This window comes from Phyllostomus hastatus, unplaced genomic scaffold (assembly GCF_019186645.2).
Source record: "Phyllostomus hastatus isolate PE091 unplaced genomic scaffold, TTU_PhHast_1.1 phas_scaffold_21, whole genome shotgun sequence".
Classification (NCBI taxonomy): Eukaryota; Metazoa; Chordata; class Mammalia; order Chiroptera; family Phyllostomidae; genus Phyllostomus; species Phyllostomus hastatus.
In genome coordinates this window covers 46,978,861-46,998,644 of record NW_025334017.1, presented here as the reverse complement: position 1 = coordinate 46,998,644, position 19,784 = coordinate 46,978,861, and the positions used below count along the sequence as shown (strand labels likewise).

At 63.7% G+C, this 19,784-nt stretch overlaps 1 protein-coding gene across 1 annotated transcript in view; it reads left to right on the top strand.

Annotated features, from left to right (window-relative positions):
- Positions 1 to 19,784, top strand: part of COL22A1 (collagen type XXII alpha 1 chain) — a 167,873-nt gene that overhangs the window by 19,784 nt on the left and 128,305 nt on the right. The window contains exons 4-5 of the mRNA XM_045861103.1: positions 15,151 to 15,225; positions 19,152 to 19,263. Coding sequence (XP_045717059.1) covers positions 15,151 to 15,225; positions 19,152 to 19,263 — 187 coding nt within the window. The remainder of the gene's footprint in view (positions 1 to 15,150; positions 15,226 to 19,151; positions 19,264 to 19,784) is intronic.

Below are 19,784 nucleotides of genomic sequence, written 5' to 3'. Positions count from 1 at the left end.
AGGGGCCACTCCAGACGGAGAAGTGCCCGGGGAAATATATATACACTGACTTCTGTAGATTTAGTAGGAAAAAGGGAGTGACGCCTCTCGCGAATATTTTTATATTGGTTATGTCCTTACATGATGCTTTTTGGAAATTTAGGGTTAAATGCAATATATTCGTAACATTAATCTCACCTGGTTCTTTTTCCTTTTTTAAACATGGCGACTAGGGAATCTAACACTTCACTTTACAGAGGAGGGGCCTCCTCGTCCTCGGCCTCCTTCCCCCCTCCCCTCTCTCTGTGGTGCTGACACCGGCAACGTGACCTGCGGCCCCGCTGCTCCCGGGGCCTGTGCCCTCCTCCCGCTGGCTACAGAGGGGCGGAAGGGCGGCTCTGAGGGACAGCGGCTCCCGGGCTGCCCTCCAGGGTGAAGCTCAGTCCCAGGTCAGGGCCCAGGGAGTGAGGGCCGGCGTCTGCGGTGGGCACAGCGGCCCCAGCCCCCCGGGCACCCGGGTTGGGCTCTGTGAGCAGTGGCCCCTGCAGTCAGGAAGCCCGGCTGAGAGTGACCCCGTGGGCAGAGGACGGGGCTGGGGCTGGGGCTGGGCTGGACCTGTTGGGGTGGCCACTGCAGGAGGCTCTCTTTGTGCAAATACGCTGGACCTCCCGTGGACTGGACCTGTCCTTCCGCCCCTGAGGGCCTCCCGGCACCTCCCGGCACACTCTGCTGAGGGCTCCGTTCAAGTTCAGTCCGAGCTGCGGACGGCCTGGCGGTTCTGCTGGCTGGTGTTTTCTACCACCTCTCCCTGGCAGGGCGGGAGGCGCCGCCCTGTGCTTCAGCGTCAGCGGAGTCCGCGAGTGCACCTGCGCTGGAGCGTGCACTGTGACCATTAGCGAGTGATCGATCAGGGAGGGGATCACCGTCAGCCCCCCAGGGTGCCCCCGCGGGCGAGGATCAGCCGGGGCCTCCCCTGTCCGTTGGCCCCAGGTCCTGCGTGAGCGCCTGTCCGTGAGTTCCGATACCTAGGGAGTGACTTCACCCACCGTGCCACAGGTGTCTCACCACAGTGCCCTGAATGCCGTCCAGGGGTCCCTGTCCTGGCGTTGTCGGTGATGAGGCACAGGGGCCTAAATGGCCCGTCCGGGGTCCCCGGGCACCAGGCGTTCAGCCCTCCTTCAGCTCAGAGTCCACCGCCTGGGCGTGAGCCCTTCCCAGTGGCCCCTCCGTAACCCTGGCCGCAGTCCAGGCGGGGGACCTGCCAGTGCCTCCCACAGGCACTCGTGATACTTGAAGGGACCATTATCCCCGTGTTACAAAGAAAAAAAATCTGCAAACTTACGAGTAAAACAACATCAGCCAACAGCAACAAGCAGCCGGTGTTATTGGAGACGGATTTCTGGCGTCACGCGCCCGGGGCCTCTCCCAGCGGCCCCCCTGTGGTCTGCTGCGGGGCATGGCCCGCTGTCCCCCTGACCTTGGGCTCACCCCGGGAAGCCACTCGGGGTCACGGCATCCAGTCCTGCCGCCCCGCGGCCTGACAAGGTCCCCAGGGGACACAATCCCGGCCTGGTTTCCTGCCGCGCGTGGGGCGGATGCCGCAGATGGGCCCCGCCCCAGAACACACTGGCTGTAATTAAGAGCGTCCTCCACCCCGGGTTCCGTCGTGGCCACAGAACAACTTTATATAGCGTATTGGCTCGCCGGGAGCCAGCCTGCGGAACACCGGCCGCTGCCGAGAGAGAGCCGCCGCCTCCTGCTATTTCCAGGGCACCACCGTGGTCCTTTCTCCCCTCTCCCACGGGCAAGGGGCACCTTCCCTGATCCCGTCTTTCAGCTCTCGGACAGTTGGGCTGAGACGGCAGCGTGGCCTCTCCCAAGTTTCCGGCGCCTCGTCTCACGGCACATGGTCGCCTCCCCCTCCCCCCCGGGGCAGTCTTGTGGGTGTGGTCTGGACTCGCTGCGTGGCTGTTCCGGCGAGAGCTGTGACCGCTGGACATTACACTTACTATCCCGGCAGGGGGACAGAGCATGGAGGTTAATGCGCTGTTCTCCTCCAGTTCTCACTGGAAAACTGTGGGTGCCTGCACCCCAGCTCTGCATTTGGGCTAGTGCCAGCCTCGGCCTCAGCTCCCTGCGGGGGGCTCGGCCCCTCCTCACAGACTCCCTCGGAAGGGGGAGGGCCACTGGCCTGGGGGTGGGCAGGGGTATCCATGGAGAGAGGGTCAGCCTCGCTCCTCACTGTGGCCGGGGACGGCGCGCGTCCCCTGCTGAATGAGGCCATGGTCAGGTTCTCGCGGAGGTTTGTCTGTCGCTTCTTTGGGTCGGGTAGAACATGTTTGGGGGAAAACGGGACTTATTTACGCGTCTGGGCGTGGGTGGCACGGACCTTGCAGGTGTCACCTCCCAACAGCGGGTGTTGGGAGGGGCCCGTTCTTAGGGTCCCCTCGCCCGGAGAGGAAGGGAGGCGGATGATGAACATTGGTGGGCGAGGAGCTTCCCGCCAGTGGTCGGTGCTCTGAGGACAGGAGCGCAGGGCCACGTGATGGAGCGTGTAGGGCCACCACGCGGGAGGGCCTCTGAGAGAGGAAGAACGCTCGTTGGGCTCAGGATGACCCGACACGGGTGTCCACGCGGAGACGTGGGGGCCCAGAGTGTCCGCAGAGGAGGCAGCGAGAGCAAGGGCCTGGGGCCGGCGTGGAGCTGCCTGCGGGAGGGCGGGGCGGGGGGCAGAGCTGGGGGCGGGGGGCAGCAGCTGGTGCCCCCAGGAGAAAGCAGAACTGACCTCATTTCAGGGGGCAGCGGTTGCGCCTGAGCTCAGTGGCTCGGCTTCCCCGAGTTCCCATGCCGGAAGGAGGCCGGTCCCGGGGTCGGCCGCCGTGGTCCTCGGACAGAAGCGGGGTCCACCTCGGCGCCCTGCGCTCCGCTGCCCCCTCCCGGGAAGGCCCAGTGGTCACTCCCAAGGGAAGGGCCGCGGAGCCAGCTGTCAGCAGGTCCGGATGGCACGTCCAGCCCGGGAATTTCTCCGGGCCCAGGGTCCCTGTAAGTCAGACTGTCGTGGTCGTCGGAGAGAGCACAGCCTTGCTGTGTCCTTGTCCCCATCCCCACTGGGCGCACGGGGTCCTCCTGAGCGCACGCCTGCCTCTGTGCTCGGGCCCCTCCGCCTGGCCCTGAGTAAACTCAGAACACACACACATGCACACACATGCCACACACACCACACACACACACCACACACACCACACACACACATCACACACGTGCACACCACATACACCACACACACCACACACACACACCACACACACCACACACACACATCACACACACCACACACATGCCACACACACACCACACACACACACACACACACACATCTGGGAACACACATGTGCCCGCGAGGTGCCCCGCCCAGCAGGAGCCCGGGTGGGTCCGGCCTGGAGGAGTTGGTGGCAGCACCAGCTGTGGTGGTGGAGCCGCCACGTGGATGCCTGTGGCTTGGCCCCTGGGGCTGTGCCGGCCTCAAGAAGCAGTTCAGGCCAGCGCCCCACCCCGTCCCTGCAGGTCACCGGGAGTTCCTCCTTGGCAAAGCCTGTCCCGGTCGAGGTCACCCTAGAAATAGTAGTTGGGCTACTTAATTCTGACGATGTGTTGAGAAATTTTATTAGAAAAAATGACTGGAACTGACGAAACACCAAAAACCACCCAAATTATTTTTAATTTGTTTACACCACAGATGGCTGTGGTCAGCCAGGCCCAAGCGGGAGCTGACCCCGGGGAGCGCTGTGGTGCACGGCCCGGCCTGGCCCCTGGCGGTGCCCGAGACTCCACAGCCCACGTGTCAGAGCCCCGAGGGCCCGCCCGTCGTTCTGCGGGGCCGGGGAAGGTGGCCCGTCTCACCCTCCAGAACGAGTGTGCCCCACGTAACTGTAGGAGCGGGTACCCTTGTTTCCTCAGTCCTCCCCACACCGACCCTCTGCCGCCCCTTTGCCGCTGGGACGCTGCCAGGCCAGGCGCCCCGGCTCACGGAGGTTTGATTGCGCCTTTCACACGGTGGCTTCAGTTCTGGGTTGGTAAAGGGGCAGCATATAGTGGCCACCACAAATTGGTGCTTGCAGAAAGCATGTATGTATACACACACACACACAAACACACACACAGACAACCTTGTATAAATGGATGCCTCTGCACAGAGACGCTTCCTTGTAATTAAATCAAATCCACGGAGGAGTTCTGCATGTCTTCGAGCCTCTCACGTCCTGACTGAGCCGGTCTCACACTCTTCGGGGCAAGTGGCAGGCGGTGGCTACATAGCATTCAGGGGCTTTCCAAGAAATGTGGCTGAGTGGCGACGGCTTCCGGCACAGCCTCGCGCTGCCTGGGAGGCCGCAGGAACGCAGCTGTTTGCCTAGCTGTGAGCTGCATCAGCCTCTGCCCTCTTAGTTAGAGACTCTGGCCTCTCTGAGTGTGCCCGCGCCCAAACACACGCATACGCACAGTGACGCTCACGCAAATAGACGTATACACGCTCAAACACACAGGGGCACACCCACGTGCCACTCGTGCACACACTCCGCTGCATGCACGTCCACACGCACGCACACACGCACGCACTTAGGACCCGAGACGGGGGCGCTCAGACCCCTCCCTTCAGCCCCTCACCCTGGAGCGGCCCGCACGCAGCGGCCGCCCAGAGAAACACGGCTTCCTGAAAATCAGTGCATTCCCAGGGCCCGTCTGTGCTCGTGAAACCCCTGCGTGTGTTCTCTGGACGCCTGACCGGCCGGTTTTGGCTGCTGCTGTAACAGACACATAGGCAGAGCATTCTATTTGTTGTTTTTTTTTTAATTTTTTTATAAGTCTTTTTTAAAGATTTTATTCATTTATTTTTAGAGAGGGAAGGGAGGGAGATAGAGAAAGAGAGAGAGAAACATCAATGTGCGGTTGCTGGGGGTTATGGTCTGCAACCCAGGCATGTGCCCTGACTGGGAATTGAACCTGCGACACTTTGGTTCACAGCCTGCGCTCAATCCACTGAGCTACGCCAGCCAGGGCGTATTTGTTGGTTTTTAACAGAGGTTTTTATTTACGTCTGTTTAACAAGTGGGTGTGAGGAGGAGGGGGCCAGGGCGATTCCTCCCGAGCAGTGCCCTGGGGCCGCCCTGAGGGGGCCGGCAGGCAGGAGGCAGTGCTTCCTGGCAGGGAAAGTTCTGGAAGCCCTCGGCGTCTGCTCGGCATGTGGGTCTTCTCCTGCAGCCACCTTCTGCCTCGGAACCCCAGTTCCCACCTTGTGCTCGGAGTGGGTGGCCGGCGAGGTGCTCACGGGCCGGAGCAGGGCTGCGAGCGAGATATTGAGCAGCCCCGACCCGCGAGAGGCCCGGGCAGGAGGACAAGAGGGGCCTGCCGGCTCCCCGCTCTGCGTTTGTAGGCGAAGATTAGAAGGTGCCCCAGAGAGGATGCTCGTGGCCCTAGCCTGGGAGGCAGGCCTGTGCTCGGAACCCTTGGGCCCTGTCCGCGGCACGCAGGGACGCAGTGCCCAGGGAGCCACCACCTGGCCCCCTCCTCTTTGCACCCCCTGTTCCACGGGTCTTGCACCAGGGGGGCCTCAGGGACACGCGAGGACACCCCGAGACCGAGTTACAAGATTAAGCCCCATCCGCGATCCCCAGCCAGCTGCCCTCCCAGCTGGCAGAGCCGTGGGGAGGACGGGCGGGCCAACCTTCTGGGCTGCAGAGGGCTCTGCTTCTCTTCCTTCCGTCCTAACCCCTGGGCCCCAGCCGTGTGTACCCCGGTTCACGGCCTGCGGGGCTAGGATGCTGGGCCCGGGTTTGAAGTCCTGTCTTTGCCATCGACCATCTCTCATTACGTGGCCTCTGTGCTCAGTTTCCTCATCTGTAAAATGGGTGGGCCAGTGCCTCCCGCCCCGTGAAGGTTAAGTGCACGAAGGTATGAAAAGAGGGATGTGGGGTGGCGCCCAGGGCGAGGCGTGGCGGTGGGGGAAGTCCCCACGGGGCTGTGTTTGGAGAGAGAACAGGGGGTGCAGGCCAAAGGGAAGGGGTTCGAAGCTCATTCCTGGGCGCATTCGAGAGTGACACTTCGGAGTGGGGGGACTGAGGGGACAGCGGGTGGCAGGAGAAAGTGTGTCCTTGTTCTGAACTCAGTGTGTTTTAAGTGGTTTCGAGGCCATGGGTGTAGAAAATTCAAAGAAGGCGCCGGAGACCCAGAGAAGCAGGGTGGGACGGGGGCGAGGCCATGAGGCACCTGATTTTAGGAGACGCTCAGTTTCGGGGTCCTGCGACGTCATGGTGGGCACTGGCAGTGAGGGCTCTTAGACAAGGCACCCTGGACCCTCGGTGGCCTCCCCCCGCCCTGCCGCAGGGGGACATAAATGGGGCCCCTCATACCACACAACTGGACGGAAGCAGCTGGGAGACCAAGTCGGGGTGCAGCGAGCTGGAGCGGGGGGTGGGTGCAGGGAGGGGCTGGCCGGAGGTCAGGGGACGTGGGCAGAGGCTCACACTGCCAGCCCCGCACACGGGTGTGTCCTCGCAAGGACACGGGAGGCTGGGGAGCGCGGGCAGCTGGCTCTCGGTCAGCTAGAAGGAGAGGGAGGGGAGCCACCTGCAGCCGAAGGGGCCGCCTGCCCCCCACCAGTTCACTCTCCAGGTGTGGGGGCCAGTCAGAGCCAGGAGCCAGGCCGCAGGCAGGAAGTCCGCAGCCGCAGAGGGGCCCAGTGCCAGGGGCCCCCTGCCTCGTACCCAGCCCGGGCCGTCCCCTTTGGCTGCAGACCCTCGGAGGAGGTGGCAGATGGCAGTTTTCGGGGCAGGCCAGGTGGATGATGATGCTCTGGATGGAGGCGGCCCCTCTGGGCATGGCCCCCTCCCGAGTGTGCGCACCCTCCCCTTCCTCCTGCCCCCCCCCTGCCCCCCCCCCAGCCCTCAGCCCTCCTCCAGTTCCAGCCCCGCCTTTGCCAGCTGCTGGCCTGGGGAAGGGGGAGGGGCTCACTGTTCCTCATTCACATCTGGCTGAGGTTCCCAGCGGCCCTGCCAGCGCGCCCACAGGAATGCAGCCTGTGGCCAATGCAGGAGCCCACCTCCACCCACCCTCAGGGACGGGGCTGGCCAGGCCCCCCTCTGCCCGGCGCCTGGAACCCGGCTGTTTGCCCCTGCAGGGCACCAGAGGGCAGAGCCTGACCCTGCCCTCTCCCGGGGGCTCTAGCCGTGCTGTCCCCTGGGCCTGCCTTTGTCCCTGGTGTTCAGATTCTGGGGGCGTGACCCTGGGCCTGGACACAGATGGGCTGATCCCAGGCCGCACACTAATGGAGAGCACGTGGCCGCCCGGAGAACATAAGTAGTGCCGGATCTGGTTTGCCCATCTCCCCGAGAGCCGCAGACGGACCGGGGAGGAGGCCGGAAGGACCCCTGAGGGAGGCATCTGGGGCTTTTTCGGCCAGCCCGCTGTTTTTCGGAGGCTGAGGGGGAGAAGGTTTGGCTGGGCCACGGCGTGACTTAAGGTCAGCGCTGCCCCGGAACCCGGGCCGCCTTCCCGCCGGTTCTCACCTTCTCTCCCCTCCTTGGCTCCAGAGCGTGCCCCGCCCCCTCCCAGGGGTCAGAGTGGGGGTCTTGGCATCCCTCCCCTGGACTCCCAGGACACACTGCACTCCGCCCCTGCATCGTCACTGGGTCCGCACGGGAGGAGGGCGGTTCGGTCCCTGGCCTGTGGGTCGGCCCGAGGTCCTCTCAGCTGGGACCCTGCCCCTCACGCGGAAGCCCCTGGGGTGCCCCTCTCTGAAGCTCAGGGTTCGTGGGTGACGGACGGCAGCCTGGGCCTGGGTTCAGGCGACGTTGCCCTCAGCACCCTGGTCCTGCGGCGAGAGTGGGAGGACCCCTGTGCAGTCGGGGTGGCCTCGGGCCTGAGTCTAGCTCCTCACGCACTTTCTCCTGACCGGCCCCTGCCAGGACCCGAAGGATGGATGCACGGGTGGATTCGGGTGCAGGACTGGGCCCGCCGGCCTCCAGGGGGCTTGTAAACACAGACCTTCCAGCACCGCTGAGCCCCTTGGACTGATGGGCTTGCTGGTTTCAGGAGGAGCCAGGCGGTGGTTAGTGTATAAAGCTGCTCGTGGGGCCCCAACTTGGAGACAGAGTGATTAGCATCCTCCTAGTTTTCTCGGTGGAAATAATTTTAAAAACCACTGGCGAGGAAGACTTTAGTGCGGAAGAGAGACGTGCTTTGGGAGTGGCGGGAGCAGGTGTGTTTCCCCGGAGCGCCCTCGTGAATCCCTGCTAGCGGCGACGTGGATGGGTGGTCCCAAGCTCCCTGAGTGGGGGCGGCAGGGAAAGAGGGGGCTGGCCCCGCCCTGCCCCTCACGCCCCTGCACTGGGGCCGCCGCCCCACCGCTCGGAGCCCCCGGGATCCGTGCACCAGCGTCCCCTCACTTGGTGCGTGCGCCCTATTCTGCAGGGCTCCCAGAGGCGCTCCCTCCACGTGACCCCCGGACCCTTCTCCTTCCTCTCCCGTCTCACCAGCCCCCCCTCCCTTGCCACTTCCTCTTCGTCTCCCCCGCATTTTAATGCTGGAGGCCTTAAAGGGGACCTAGTTTGGAGACTCCTCCCTCTGTGTGTGTGTGTGTGTTTCTGAACCATCCCCTCCACTCCCAAGGCTTTGCCCACTGTCTGCGCCCTGCTCTCTGGTCAGAACAGCCGGGAGCTCCTCCCGCAGGAGGTCCTGCAGTCTCTGGTGACACCTACCGGTGCCTGATCCGCGGACACTCCCCTGGCCGGAGAGGTCTGAGTGATCCCGGGCATTTGAAGTCACACGGTCACGACCACTGCCTTCTGCCCAGCGTGCCTTCTCCTCGTCACCCTGAATTCCAGACCCCGACCCAGCGTCTCACTGCCTGTTCCTCTCCCCACCCATCCCCCGGGGAGTTTCCCTCCCATCCCCCGGGCAAACCAGCCCCTGCATCCCCGGGGCCCGGCGCCGGCTGGGACCGGCTGCCTGCCTGCTCTTCCCCTGGCTGGCTCACGTCCCCATTGGCTCTCAGTCCCAGTGTCGCTCAGGCGAGAGGCTTGTCCAGACCAGCGCACCTGACCTGCCTCCTGGCCCCCCGCCCCGTGGCCCCAGCCCATCGCCCACGGATTTCACCCACTGCACTGGTCACGTGGTGGCCAGCTTGCAGAATCTCTCTTTGTCTCTTTGTTTGCTTCCTGTCTCTGTCTTCGAGCACATGGACACCCAGGGGGCAGGGCCCCCGCTCCTGTGTGTTTGCGTGCTGGGTCCCCACGCCTTCCAGGATGTAGAAATGAATGAAGGGGCGAGTATATTTTTTTAGCTTTTATTTATTTATTTATTTTTAGAGAGGGAAGGGCGGGGGGAGAGAGATAGAGAGAGAGAAACATCCATGTGCGGTTGCTGGGGGCCGTGGCCTGCAACCTAGGCATGTGCCCTGACTGGGAATCGAACCTGCGACACTTTGGTTCGCAGCCCGCGCTCAGTCCACTGAGCTGCGCCAGCCAGGGCCGAAGGGGCGTGTATTACACGCCAGTGTCCTATCAGCAACGTCCCACCCACTGTGCCGAGGAATCTCCAGGACGACCTGGATGGGAATAAAACCCCCCCACAGGCTTTTATACCCGTTTCCTGGCCCGGACGCGCAGACGCAGGAGGAGGCGCTGACGTGGTCTAGGTGAGGTCGCAGACTCCAGACCTGCTCCTCCCACCTGCGGACCGCGCCCCCCCCCCCCCACGCCCCGGGGCTGCTTCCGCCTCCCTTACAGCAGGGAGCGGGCGCCGGCGTGTGCTGGGGCCCAGGGAGGGGCGGTGGCCCTGTCGGGGCCTCGCTCGTCACTGTGTCCTTCGCCTCTGGAGGCTTCAAACGGATCAGCACACTTTCCACCCTGCGTCTGTGCCCACACGCCTCCTGCCTGCGTGCTGGCTCCTGCTGGGACAGGGGACATGCGGCCCTGCTCTCGTGGGCTGGGGGCTCCCAGCTGTCGGCGGGTCCGAGGGTGGTTCTTTCCGGCAGTATTTTGTCACTTCCCACCGCTGGCTTTTACGAGAGAGAGTGGGGACCCGTTTTGTGTTGGGGCTGGCGGAGGGCAGGCTGGTGTGTTTGCAGCGTGCCCACCCTGATTCACAGTCCCCGCGGCATGTAAGTGGGCACCAGCGGCCCAGGCTCAGAGCGCACCGGGGTTCTGTGGGCCCGGAGGGAGCAACCCCTTCTACGAGTGGGGGCTGCACAGAGGCAGAGGGGCTCCTCAGGCGACAGCAGGCTGGCCGTCCACGCAGGCTTTGGGGACACACCCACTTTAGGCCCCAGTGGGCTGGATGACCTTGGGCAGGTGACCTTGGAGACGCTGCCTGGGGTCGTGGTCAAGAGCCTCTGCCAGAGCCGGCTGTAAGCAGGCTGACTGAGCCATTTCCTGGTCTGCGGCCCGGGGCACTCCGTTTCCTGACTTGTCTGAGCCTTTCTTCCCCTTCTGGAGCCAGGAGCACCTGCCTGAGGAGGCTGTAGTGAGGGTTTGGTTCAACGGGGTCATGTATTCGACATCGGGGCAGAGCCGGCGTGCCTGTCTGCCGGTCACACCGGTGACCCCGTCCCCCAGCAGGGCGGACACGGGCCCGCACAGCGCCTGGACCTGCGGCGCTCGGTCCCCGGGGAGCGAGCCGGGAGGGTGTGATCCTCATTCACAGTGTCCCAGCAGCCCGGCTCGGAGCCTGCTGGCTCCACGGAGTGGGCGTGTGCGGACGATCTCCCGGCTGGCCCGGGAGCCGCGGCGGAGCGGGCCCTGCGCCGGCTGCTGTCTGACTCATCCCCACACCCCCCCGCCCCCTCCCTGCCCACTGGGAATGTCATCACCTCGCCTGTGGTTAGCTGTCCTCACCGCAGCTGCTGCCGGGAGGGAGGTGATGGATGGGCAGGGATGGCTTCCTCTCCCTGCTTACCGGCCGGCCGAGCTCCGTGCCCACGTCCTCTGGTCCTGCCAAGCTCCTAGACGGGGGGCCCCCATGTCTACCCCTAGATCCTGGGGGCAGGGAAACGGGGTTTAAACTCAGACGCTCCCATCTCCTGAGCGTCTTAGCCTCAGTTTTTACATCCATGTAATGGGAACCAATAGATGTCCTCGGATGGTTGTTGTGGATAACGTCCCGATTGGGGTGGTGGCCGCACAGGAGGGGCTCAGCAGTGGCCAGAGCCCTCTCCTCCCACCTGGAGAGACCCCTTGGCTGAGAGCCTGCGGACGGCCTGGCTGCCTTTTCTCCAGACGGAACCGAGGGCGTGTCCACGCAAAGCAGAGGAACACCAGAGACCATCCCATGCCACCCTGCGCCCGGGATGTGCAGACGCATTCTCCCCTCTGCCATTTGGTAAACCGAGGACACGCTGAAGTGTTTTTCCAGGGAAACTGCAGTGGATTCCTGGGGCGTCCCCTGGGGCGGCAGCTTTGACCAGCCGGAGTCTGGCCTCTGGGCAAGGCTTCTGGTGAAACAGAGCCCGTCCTGCAGGAGGAGAGACTGTTTTTTCTCTCCGGAAGTCTAGGATGTTCTACTTGCCCAGAGACCGAGGGGAAAGAGGGCATCGGTGGGTGGCGGTCCGTGAACTCCGGCAGAGCAGGGTCTGTGTAATCAGCTGTGTCCTTGGGGTCCTCCCCGTGCTGTTGGGGAGGAAAATCCATCAACTGGGCAGGGACTAACCGCACGAGCTTTCTGATTCCGAGAACTCACCCCTGTCCTTTGCTCCACAGCTGCCACTTCTGTGGGTCCTCTTTGATTACCTGACGCATCCATATGTATGGGGTAGTGAGGGTAATGCAGTCTGTCAGTAGCCCTGTCCCCAGAAAAATAACGGGCCTGTTCTCACCACCCTCATCAATTATCCTCTGGCGTGGGAAGGAAGGCGAAGCCAGCCGTCAAATCCTTCCGCCTGGCTTGTCCATGCCGCTCGGGAAGGAAGTGTCTGGGAGTCTGGAGCGCACTCAGCCACGAGTGAAGGAAACCTGACTGCAGTGGCTTGGGCACGCAGGTGCTCACTCTTCCTGTGCTTTACGCCTCGGCCAGGGGCTGGAGGCCTCGCCGCCGTTCTTCTAGATAGCCTCCCCCTCCCCCACCAGACAACATTTGAAGGAAGTTAAAGGGAAAATAAACTTGCCAAAACCATCTACCTATCTATCCTCTTATACTGGGAAAAGCAAACAAACGCTTCTTAAGTGATTGCCCCTCTCCCAACCAAAGCAAACTTCTGTTACTGGTTTCTTTGTTCAGAACTGGGTCACATGCTCATCCCTAGCTGCAAGGGAGGCTGGGAAGACGGGGCCAGAGTGATCGTAACTGGCTTAGACCAGCCAGCCCCAGCTTTTCTCCTGGGGCAGGAAACGCTGCCATTCCGAGCAAAAGTGACGTTCTTTTTTTTTTAAGATTTTTTATTTACTTACTTACTTACTTACTTAATTAATTAATTATTAGAGAGGGAAGGGAGGGAAAGAGAGAGAGAGAAACATCAATGTGTGGTTGCTGGGGCCATGGCCTGCAACCCAGGCATGTGCCCTGACTGGGAATCGAACCTGCGACACACTTTGGTTCACAGCCCGCGCTCAATCCACTGAGCTACGCCAGCCAGGGCTAAAAGTGACATTCTTTTAGCCAGGAGGGCTTGGGGAAATGATGTTGGTTTGACAACAAAAGGCGTCTGCCACCGTGCCGCAGCAGGCGTCCAGGTGTCGGTGAGCTCTCTCACTGGCTTATCAAGGTCACGATCAGCCCGCGCCTGGAAGGGAGTCCAGTCCACCGCTCAGCGTCTGCCTCTCCGTGCAGGTGCCCCCGTCATTTCCCCGCTGTGCGACCTCGAGACCCGTCCGTGTGGGGCATGTGGGGCCAGCGTAGCTGTTGGGCGGGGCTGAGATCCTGCCAGGTCTGCAGACCCCCACTCACCGGGGAGGCGCACAGGGCACCCGTGCCTTCAGAGTGGCGCCTGAGCCCTAGGGTGCGGGGCAGGGGAGAGGCCCCCTCGCCCGGGGTGGGGGGGTGCCGAGAGCAAGGCCCTCCCTGGTGGGGGCTCCAGGCCGAGGAGACTCTCGAAGGCTGAGGAGGAAGAGCCCATGGAGTGAGGGGACACGAGGGCGTCCTGCAGCTCCGGCGCTTCCTCGTGTCCACGTGTTCACGCGTCCGCCACCACGGTCGCCTGCCAGTGCCCTGGAGGCCGGGACAGTGACTCCCCGACGGTCCCTTTTGTGCGTCCCCAGAACGCACCAGCTGCGTGCCTGGAGCATCGCGGGGGCTCTGCGAATATTTCACTTTGAATACATACATGTGCTAATGCAGAAATAAATAGACCGTTACCCAGATGTGGAGGTGTCTGGGCCCGAGGATACACTTACAGGCCGAGAGGGACTTTGGTCGCTAACCTACCTCCCTGCCAAGCAGGTGACCCCGGGGCCGCCACACCCCTGGGGAGCTGGCCGGATGGGGTATTTCGGGAGCCATTTGTCCTGACTTAACTAAGCCGGCTATAAATTGCCCCTTAAACCTCTGTGAGTCTTAGTGATGTCCCCACCAGGGGGTTGGTTGGCAGCCGGTCTGGGTGAGCTCTGGCATCTTTGAGAAGAGTCTCTACCTTTTCTGGGCCCAGGGTCCTCAGACCGTCCTCCCGCACCGGGCTCGGGAATCAGGCGGCTCCCCAGGGATGTTTGCAGACAACCTCAGTGGCTCTGCCTGCTCGGATCTCCAGCCGCCAGCCTCCGGGGGCTCGCTCATGATCAAGGCTAGAACCTCTGAGTCGAGTCCTCTTAAATGATGCACGATCCCCAGCCAGTCGCCCTGGCCGGCCGCCACAGTGAAAGTGATGGATGGTCGCCCCGCAGCTGCCGCTGTCCCGGGTGCCGCCGTCTAAATATTGCACCGAGCTTGCATCCTCTGCAGTGTCTGGTCCGGGACAGGCGGCTCAGCGGCACTTGCTCCAAAATAGCCTCTTCCACGGGGCTCGTCAGACCTCCTGGTGCCTTTGAGGATAAACACCGAGAATAGCTCCTCTCGAATCAGGAGGGGTCTCGCCCGACCGCCCTCACTGCTGACGGGCCAAGGGGCCGCGCACCTTCCCCGAACTTGAGCGTGCACGCCCCAGGTTATCACAGGCGGCCACGGCACGGGAGCTGGTGGGAGGGCGCCGTGCCTGCAGCTGTGTGGCTGTGACACAACGTGGGTGTGACCGAGTCGCTTCGTGGGCGGGAGGGCCCCCGCCAGGCTGCCTCGGGCGCTGAGAGGGGCCTGCTGTCCTGTCCCACTGTCCTGTCCCAGCCTGGCTGTGGGCGTGGCTGTGCCCGGCACGCCCAGCGGCCCTGGGACCCGCGTGCTGTGCGCTTTGCAAAGCTGCCCAGACCTCAGATGCTCACCACAGACCTGGAGATGAAGGGGGCTGGCAGGGGAGCTGAATGGGGCCCAGGACCCCCAAGTTCGAAACTGGTGCTCTTTCTGGGGCGCCTGGGGCAACTAACAGAGTCCTCTTTCCTTCCAACCTTGTCCTTTTAAGCGGGGAGTCACCAGGACGGCCGGGTGGATGTTTACGCCAGGGCCTGTGATGAAGTCCACGTTCTTTACTGCACGGGTGACTCACTGGGGCCCGTGTGTGACCGAGCGGGGTTTGCGACCTTCCAGAACTGCACCCCACGCTCCGGGCCACCTTTCTGGCTGCCCCCACACGGGCACGACCCGTCCACGGACGTCCCACCAACCTGCAACTTGCCCGCTCGTATAACTTCGGGCCTTCGCTCAGAGGCCCCCCGCCTGCGTCTCCCTGTCCCTGTGTCCCTGTGTCTCGGCCCGGCTGAGCCCGGCTGCTCCTTTGGAAGGGAGCCCAGGCACCACTGTTGCCGCTCCCCCGACCCCCGCCACCTGTGCCCCGAGTCCCCCAGCGACCCGCGCCCGCCCTTGTCTGTCACTTGTCACCCTGATGATGATCATCCCATGGGTTTGGTGTCCGGCCCCCTGTCACCGAGGACACTCTGTGCCCCTCCTGGTAGGGACCAGGCCTTGCTCATATTTCCTTTGCTCTGGGCACTGGACCCCCGACACGCCGTGAGGTCGGGGGTGGAGGTGTCTGTGGGAGGTCACGCCCCGCAGTGTGACCCACAATCACACTAGCTCACTGGCCTCTCTCTTTCCTCTTGCCCCCCTCAGACGTGCTCTGCCCCAGTGTCCGCGTGGAAGGGGACCGCTTCAGACACACCAACGGTGGGACCCGGGAGATCACAGGTGAGAGGTGCAGCCGCCGCCGGCCTTGCTGCGGCGCCTGCCGGGCCTGAGCCGAGGCCCCTGGGTGCAGGCCTGGCCCGGCCGACCCGGTGCCTCCGCCTCCTGCCTTTAACCGAAGACCTGGCAGGACGGCCCAACGGCGCGGGCCGCAGCTGCCACCCACACACCGCCTGACGGTCGGGACACGCAGGGGTTCCCTTTGGGGCTCGGAGGTGGCCCTGTAGGACCCGCTAAGGACTGCGTGGCAGGAGGGGTGGGCGAGCAGCTGGTGAACAGGCAGCGGGTGACTGGCGGGAGGAGCGAGAGGGTGAGTAAACAGGGGCGTCGGGAGCGAGGGAGAGGGTGAGTCAGAGTTATAAATACTCCGGTGAATCAATGGCTGAGAGAGCAAAGGGACGCGTGACCGCAGCCGCTCCTCCGTGGCTGTCTCTGTCTGCGACGGGACGGGCCGGGGACAGGTGGGGCGTGGCCAGGGTGGCCTCACCGTCGTCGTCGTCATCCTCGTGATAAAAGGACGAGCATCCGTTCACGCCTCGCTGTGGCCTGGCGTCCTGCAAAGCACTCTGCTGCCTGAGCTCAGGGGCGTGTCCTTCCACGGAATCCACAGTGTCCATCGGGAGCCCCGCGGTGTCCCCTCCCCTCGGCAGGCTCCGAGGTTCCCGGGAAGACACCGCACTGTCGGGCGGGTGCCGATCAGCGTGCGGGCACGCCCGCTGTGTGTGCAGCCCCGAGGGCACCGAGAGCCCGAGGTGCCCTGAGTCTCCTCTGCTCACCCCCCTGCCCCCCCCTACACCCCCCCCGCCCAGAGGAGAGAGGCAGCCTGGAGGAGCTGAAGTGGGGGGTCACGGGGAGGTGGAGCCTCGGACGTGCCCATTGCACTGTGACGGGGTAACCAGAGGAGAAGCTTTTCTGCTCCGGAGAAATGCGGTTCCCCAAAGCCTCACCTCCGGGTTTTCCCTTGAAGGACTCCGGCTATTTTTGGGGCTCCTCCGGGCTGGAGCAGTGCGGGCGCGGAGACCAGAGGAGGCCGCTTGCAGGTGGAGACCGCGGACTGGCCCGTGGCTCACCATCTGGGGCCCGGGGTCCATCTCCCCACATCCCCGAGGCTCTGCCTCCCCGAGTGTGTAACAGTGAGGCTGACCTGGGGTCTCTGAAGGTCCGTCTTGGCGCTGACAGCAAATTCGAGAGACCGAGGGTGTCCTATGCCTCTCCTGGGAAGTTAGCTGTTTAGTGCTTCAAGACAGGGACGGGCCAGGGGCGGTGTGGACGTGAACTTGTCCTGGGTTTGTCTCTCCTTCCTTGCAGGCTACTGTATCCAGATAACCTCCAATCCCAAACAGTCAGCAGGCCCACGGCTTCTCCCCTGCCCCCCCCACCCCCCCCAGCCCCATCTTTCCATGCCTTGTCCTCACGGCCGCCCGGCTCCTCCGGATCCGGCTGCCAGGGTCACCTTCAAAAACGGAAACCGGACTGTGTTTCGCCCTCACTGTCAGGCCCTTCCGCGGCTCCCCGGTGCCTGCGGAAATCCATTCAAACTCGCCCATGTGGCCGGAGGAACCCAGCCCGACCTCATTCGAGCCGGTGCCTGCTCACCGCGTCTCCTGACATCGGACACGGCCGGGGTTCCCAGAAGGAGCCCGGCTGACCCGGGTCCAGTGACCTTTGCACACCCAGTGGCCTTGAGAGGCCTTTCCTTCTTCTCTCTCTGCCCAGGTTTCACTTGTTCTCCAGATTCAGGCAGAGCCTTGCCTCCCCCAGGAAGCCCTCCCTGACTGCCCCTCAGGTGGGCAGGGAGAATATTCCCTGTGCTCCTATACAAGCCCAGCCATTCCCCCTCCTTGTCACGTAGTAACGCTGCTCATTCGAGTGTCTGTTGCCCATCAGACACCAAACTTCGGGGGCCGGGATTTCGTCCCCTTCATTATCGGGATCCGAGCCGCCGGTGGGGCGCTGACTGTGCAGGAGCCAGTGGGGTCTGTGGACCCCTCCCTTCTCTCCCTGTCTGTCTCTGACAGACAGTGCCACAGACCAGGACGGCCGCCAAGGCTCCTGGCTGTTCTAAGCTGGAGCCCTGAATCAGACTGGGTCTCATCCCTCACACTGCTGGCCACCGCTCAGGGACAGGTCAGCTGTGTGCACGTCAGCCAGGCCCCCCGAGACCTGGGGCGCCGTCGTGCCTGGGGGTGTCCACACCCGGCACAGCCTTGTCCAGGGCAAACTGGGGGCGCAAGCAGGGAGCCGGTGCTGCCGGCGGACTCTGGGTTGGTTCACGGCGTCCCTGAGGCCGCCGGCACCGGCTGACTCTGACCTCGGGGAGCTGCACCCCGCAGATCTGACATTGAACGATCGCTTCTGTCTCACGTGGTGCCTCGCACCCCGGTCCACGCACCTCGGGAACATTTCTCACTCCCCTCGTTTACGCCAGGCAATTCATCTTTTCTCCGGGTGCCCTTGGCTGCCACCTAGCTAATGGCCTGTTGTTGAGCGCTTCTGATGTTTAAGTCTTTGTTTTCGTCCCTTGAAACCAAGAAAAGTGGGACCAGGAACTGGAGCACGTGTTTGCTTTTGTAAAACTCCTTTGTGTTCAGTCCTCCTGCATATACCTGCCCCGGGGGGGAAATCACCCAGCAGACGGGGCGATTTCTAGGGACCGTTGACGGAGCTGTGCGGCGGGGGGACAGGCCGGCTGCTCTCGCCCCTGATTTGCGTGGGGCGGCGTTCCGTGCATGCCCACCAGATTCTGAACTCGAGCCGACACTTCAGGGGAGCCCCCAGGGGCCGGGCCTCCACGAGGGGCCTCGGCAGCCCCGTGCGGCGGCCGCAGTTACCCGTCCTGTGCAGACGAGAGGCGGCGTGTCAGGGCCTGAGTCATCGTGCCAGCGTCACGGAGTGGCAGGAAAGGGACAGGACAGGGCCCCAGTGTGTCTGGGTGACACACGCTCTCTTCTCGACCTTCACTCCCTGAAAGAAGCTGCCGGCGTCTCTCCACTGGCACCTCTGGCCTCCACCGCAGCGCTCCCCGGTGGCGGCCGCCTTGGAGTGCAGCCCACCTGCGCCAGGCTGGTGGCCACGGCAGGTGCGGGCGCCTGTGATGCACAGCCCTGCCTGTGGGAGGTGCCGAGTCCTCGACGTGCGTGGCAGGCCCTGCGGGGAGTGTCCCCGCCCCCGCTCCTGGAGGAGGAAGGCCCGCGGGTGCCGAGCACGCCCCTCCCAGTGCTTACCAGCCTTCGGACCCGGGACAGACTGGCTCCCGCGCCTGCTCCTGCTGACTCTGCCGACTCTGGAGCAGCACCCGCCCCCTACGCAGCCCGGACACCCTTTCCTGCGTGGGGTCCCTACCGTGGAACCTGGAATGTGGGGCCCTGCGGGGCATACTCGGCTGGTCACCCCGTTCCCAGCCCTGGGGCACTCAGCAGCCCTTGGATCTTCTCGAGTGTGGGGGACCCCATCGGTGCCACTCGCTGGTCCCGCCTGGGGCTGCCGGGCTCTGTGAGGTGCCCAGGGGCACCTTGTGCCCTCTGTCCCCAGGTGATGCTTGAAGAGCAGCCTGTGTGGGGGAAGGGTCCCCGGTGGGCTTCCTGCCCAGGGGTCCCGGCCCCGGGGTCCCAGCCCCGGGGTCGCCGCAGCCAGGATGCCTCCCACGTGGCTGCCATCCCGGACCTTCGCAGCCCACTTTCTGGCGGGGCGGGGGGGGAGGCCCAGTGCCTGCCCTCCTCAGTACCTTTTTCCTGGGAGAGGAATGGGACATGGAAGCTGACCCTCTCCGTGCTTCCTGTGGCTCACGTGGGCTCCCGAATATGCGTTTGAGCGGTGCCCCCGGGGCGGGCGGGCGGGCGGGCCGCCTGTGCGGACAGGGGTGGGCTTCCTCCTTCATCTCGCCGCTGCTCCTCTCCCACCCCCTCACCCCGGCTCTCGTCTCTGCACAGGTTTCGACCTGATGGACCTGTTCCGCGTGAGGGAGATCTCGGGCAGGCGAGAGAACGGGCTGCAGAGCGCCTACGTCCGCTTGGGCTCCTTCCCCGTAGTGCAGAGGACCGAGTGAGTGTGGCCGCCCCGCCCTCTGGACCTGCCTGGGGCGCCGGGGAGGTCGGCCGCGCCTGCGGCTGCACCCTGAGCACCTGGCAGGTCTCTCCCCTCTTCCGTGCCCCGGAAAGCCCCCCGGGGGTGACACCGCCCAGCCCCTGGCCTGGAAACTCAGCCTGTCTGGTAGCAGACCCGTTGCCACGGACTTTACGGGCTCCCTGGCCCTCCTGCAAATCCCTCCATACAGTCCCTCCTCCACGCATGCGGTTCTCTGCCAGCACGCTGAACAGCAGACTTTTTAAAAAAGATTTTATTTATTTATTTTTAGAGAGGGAAGGGAGGGAAAAAGAGAGAGAGAAACATCAATGTGCGGTTGCTGGGGGCCGTGGCCTGCAACCCAGGCATGTGCCCTGACTGGGAATCGAACCTGCGATGCCTTGTTCGCAGCCTGCACTCAATCCACTGAGCTACGCCAGCCAGGGCTTGAACAGCAGACTTTTGAGGTTACAGATCCTAACCTGGGTGACACGGCAGGC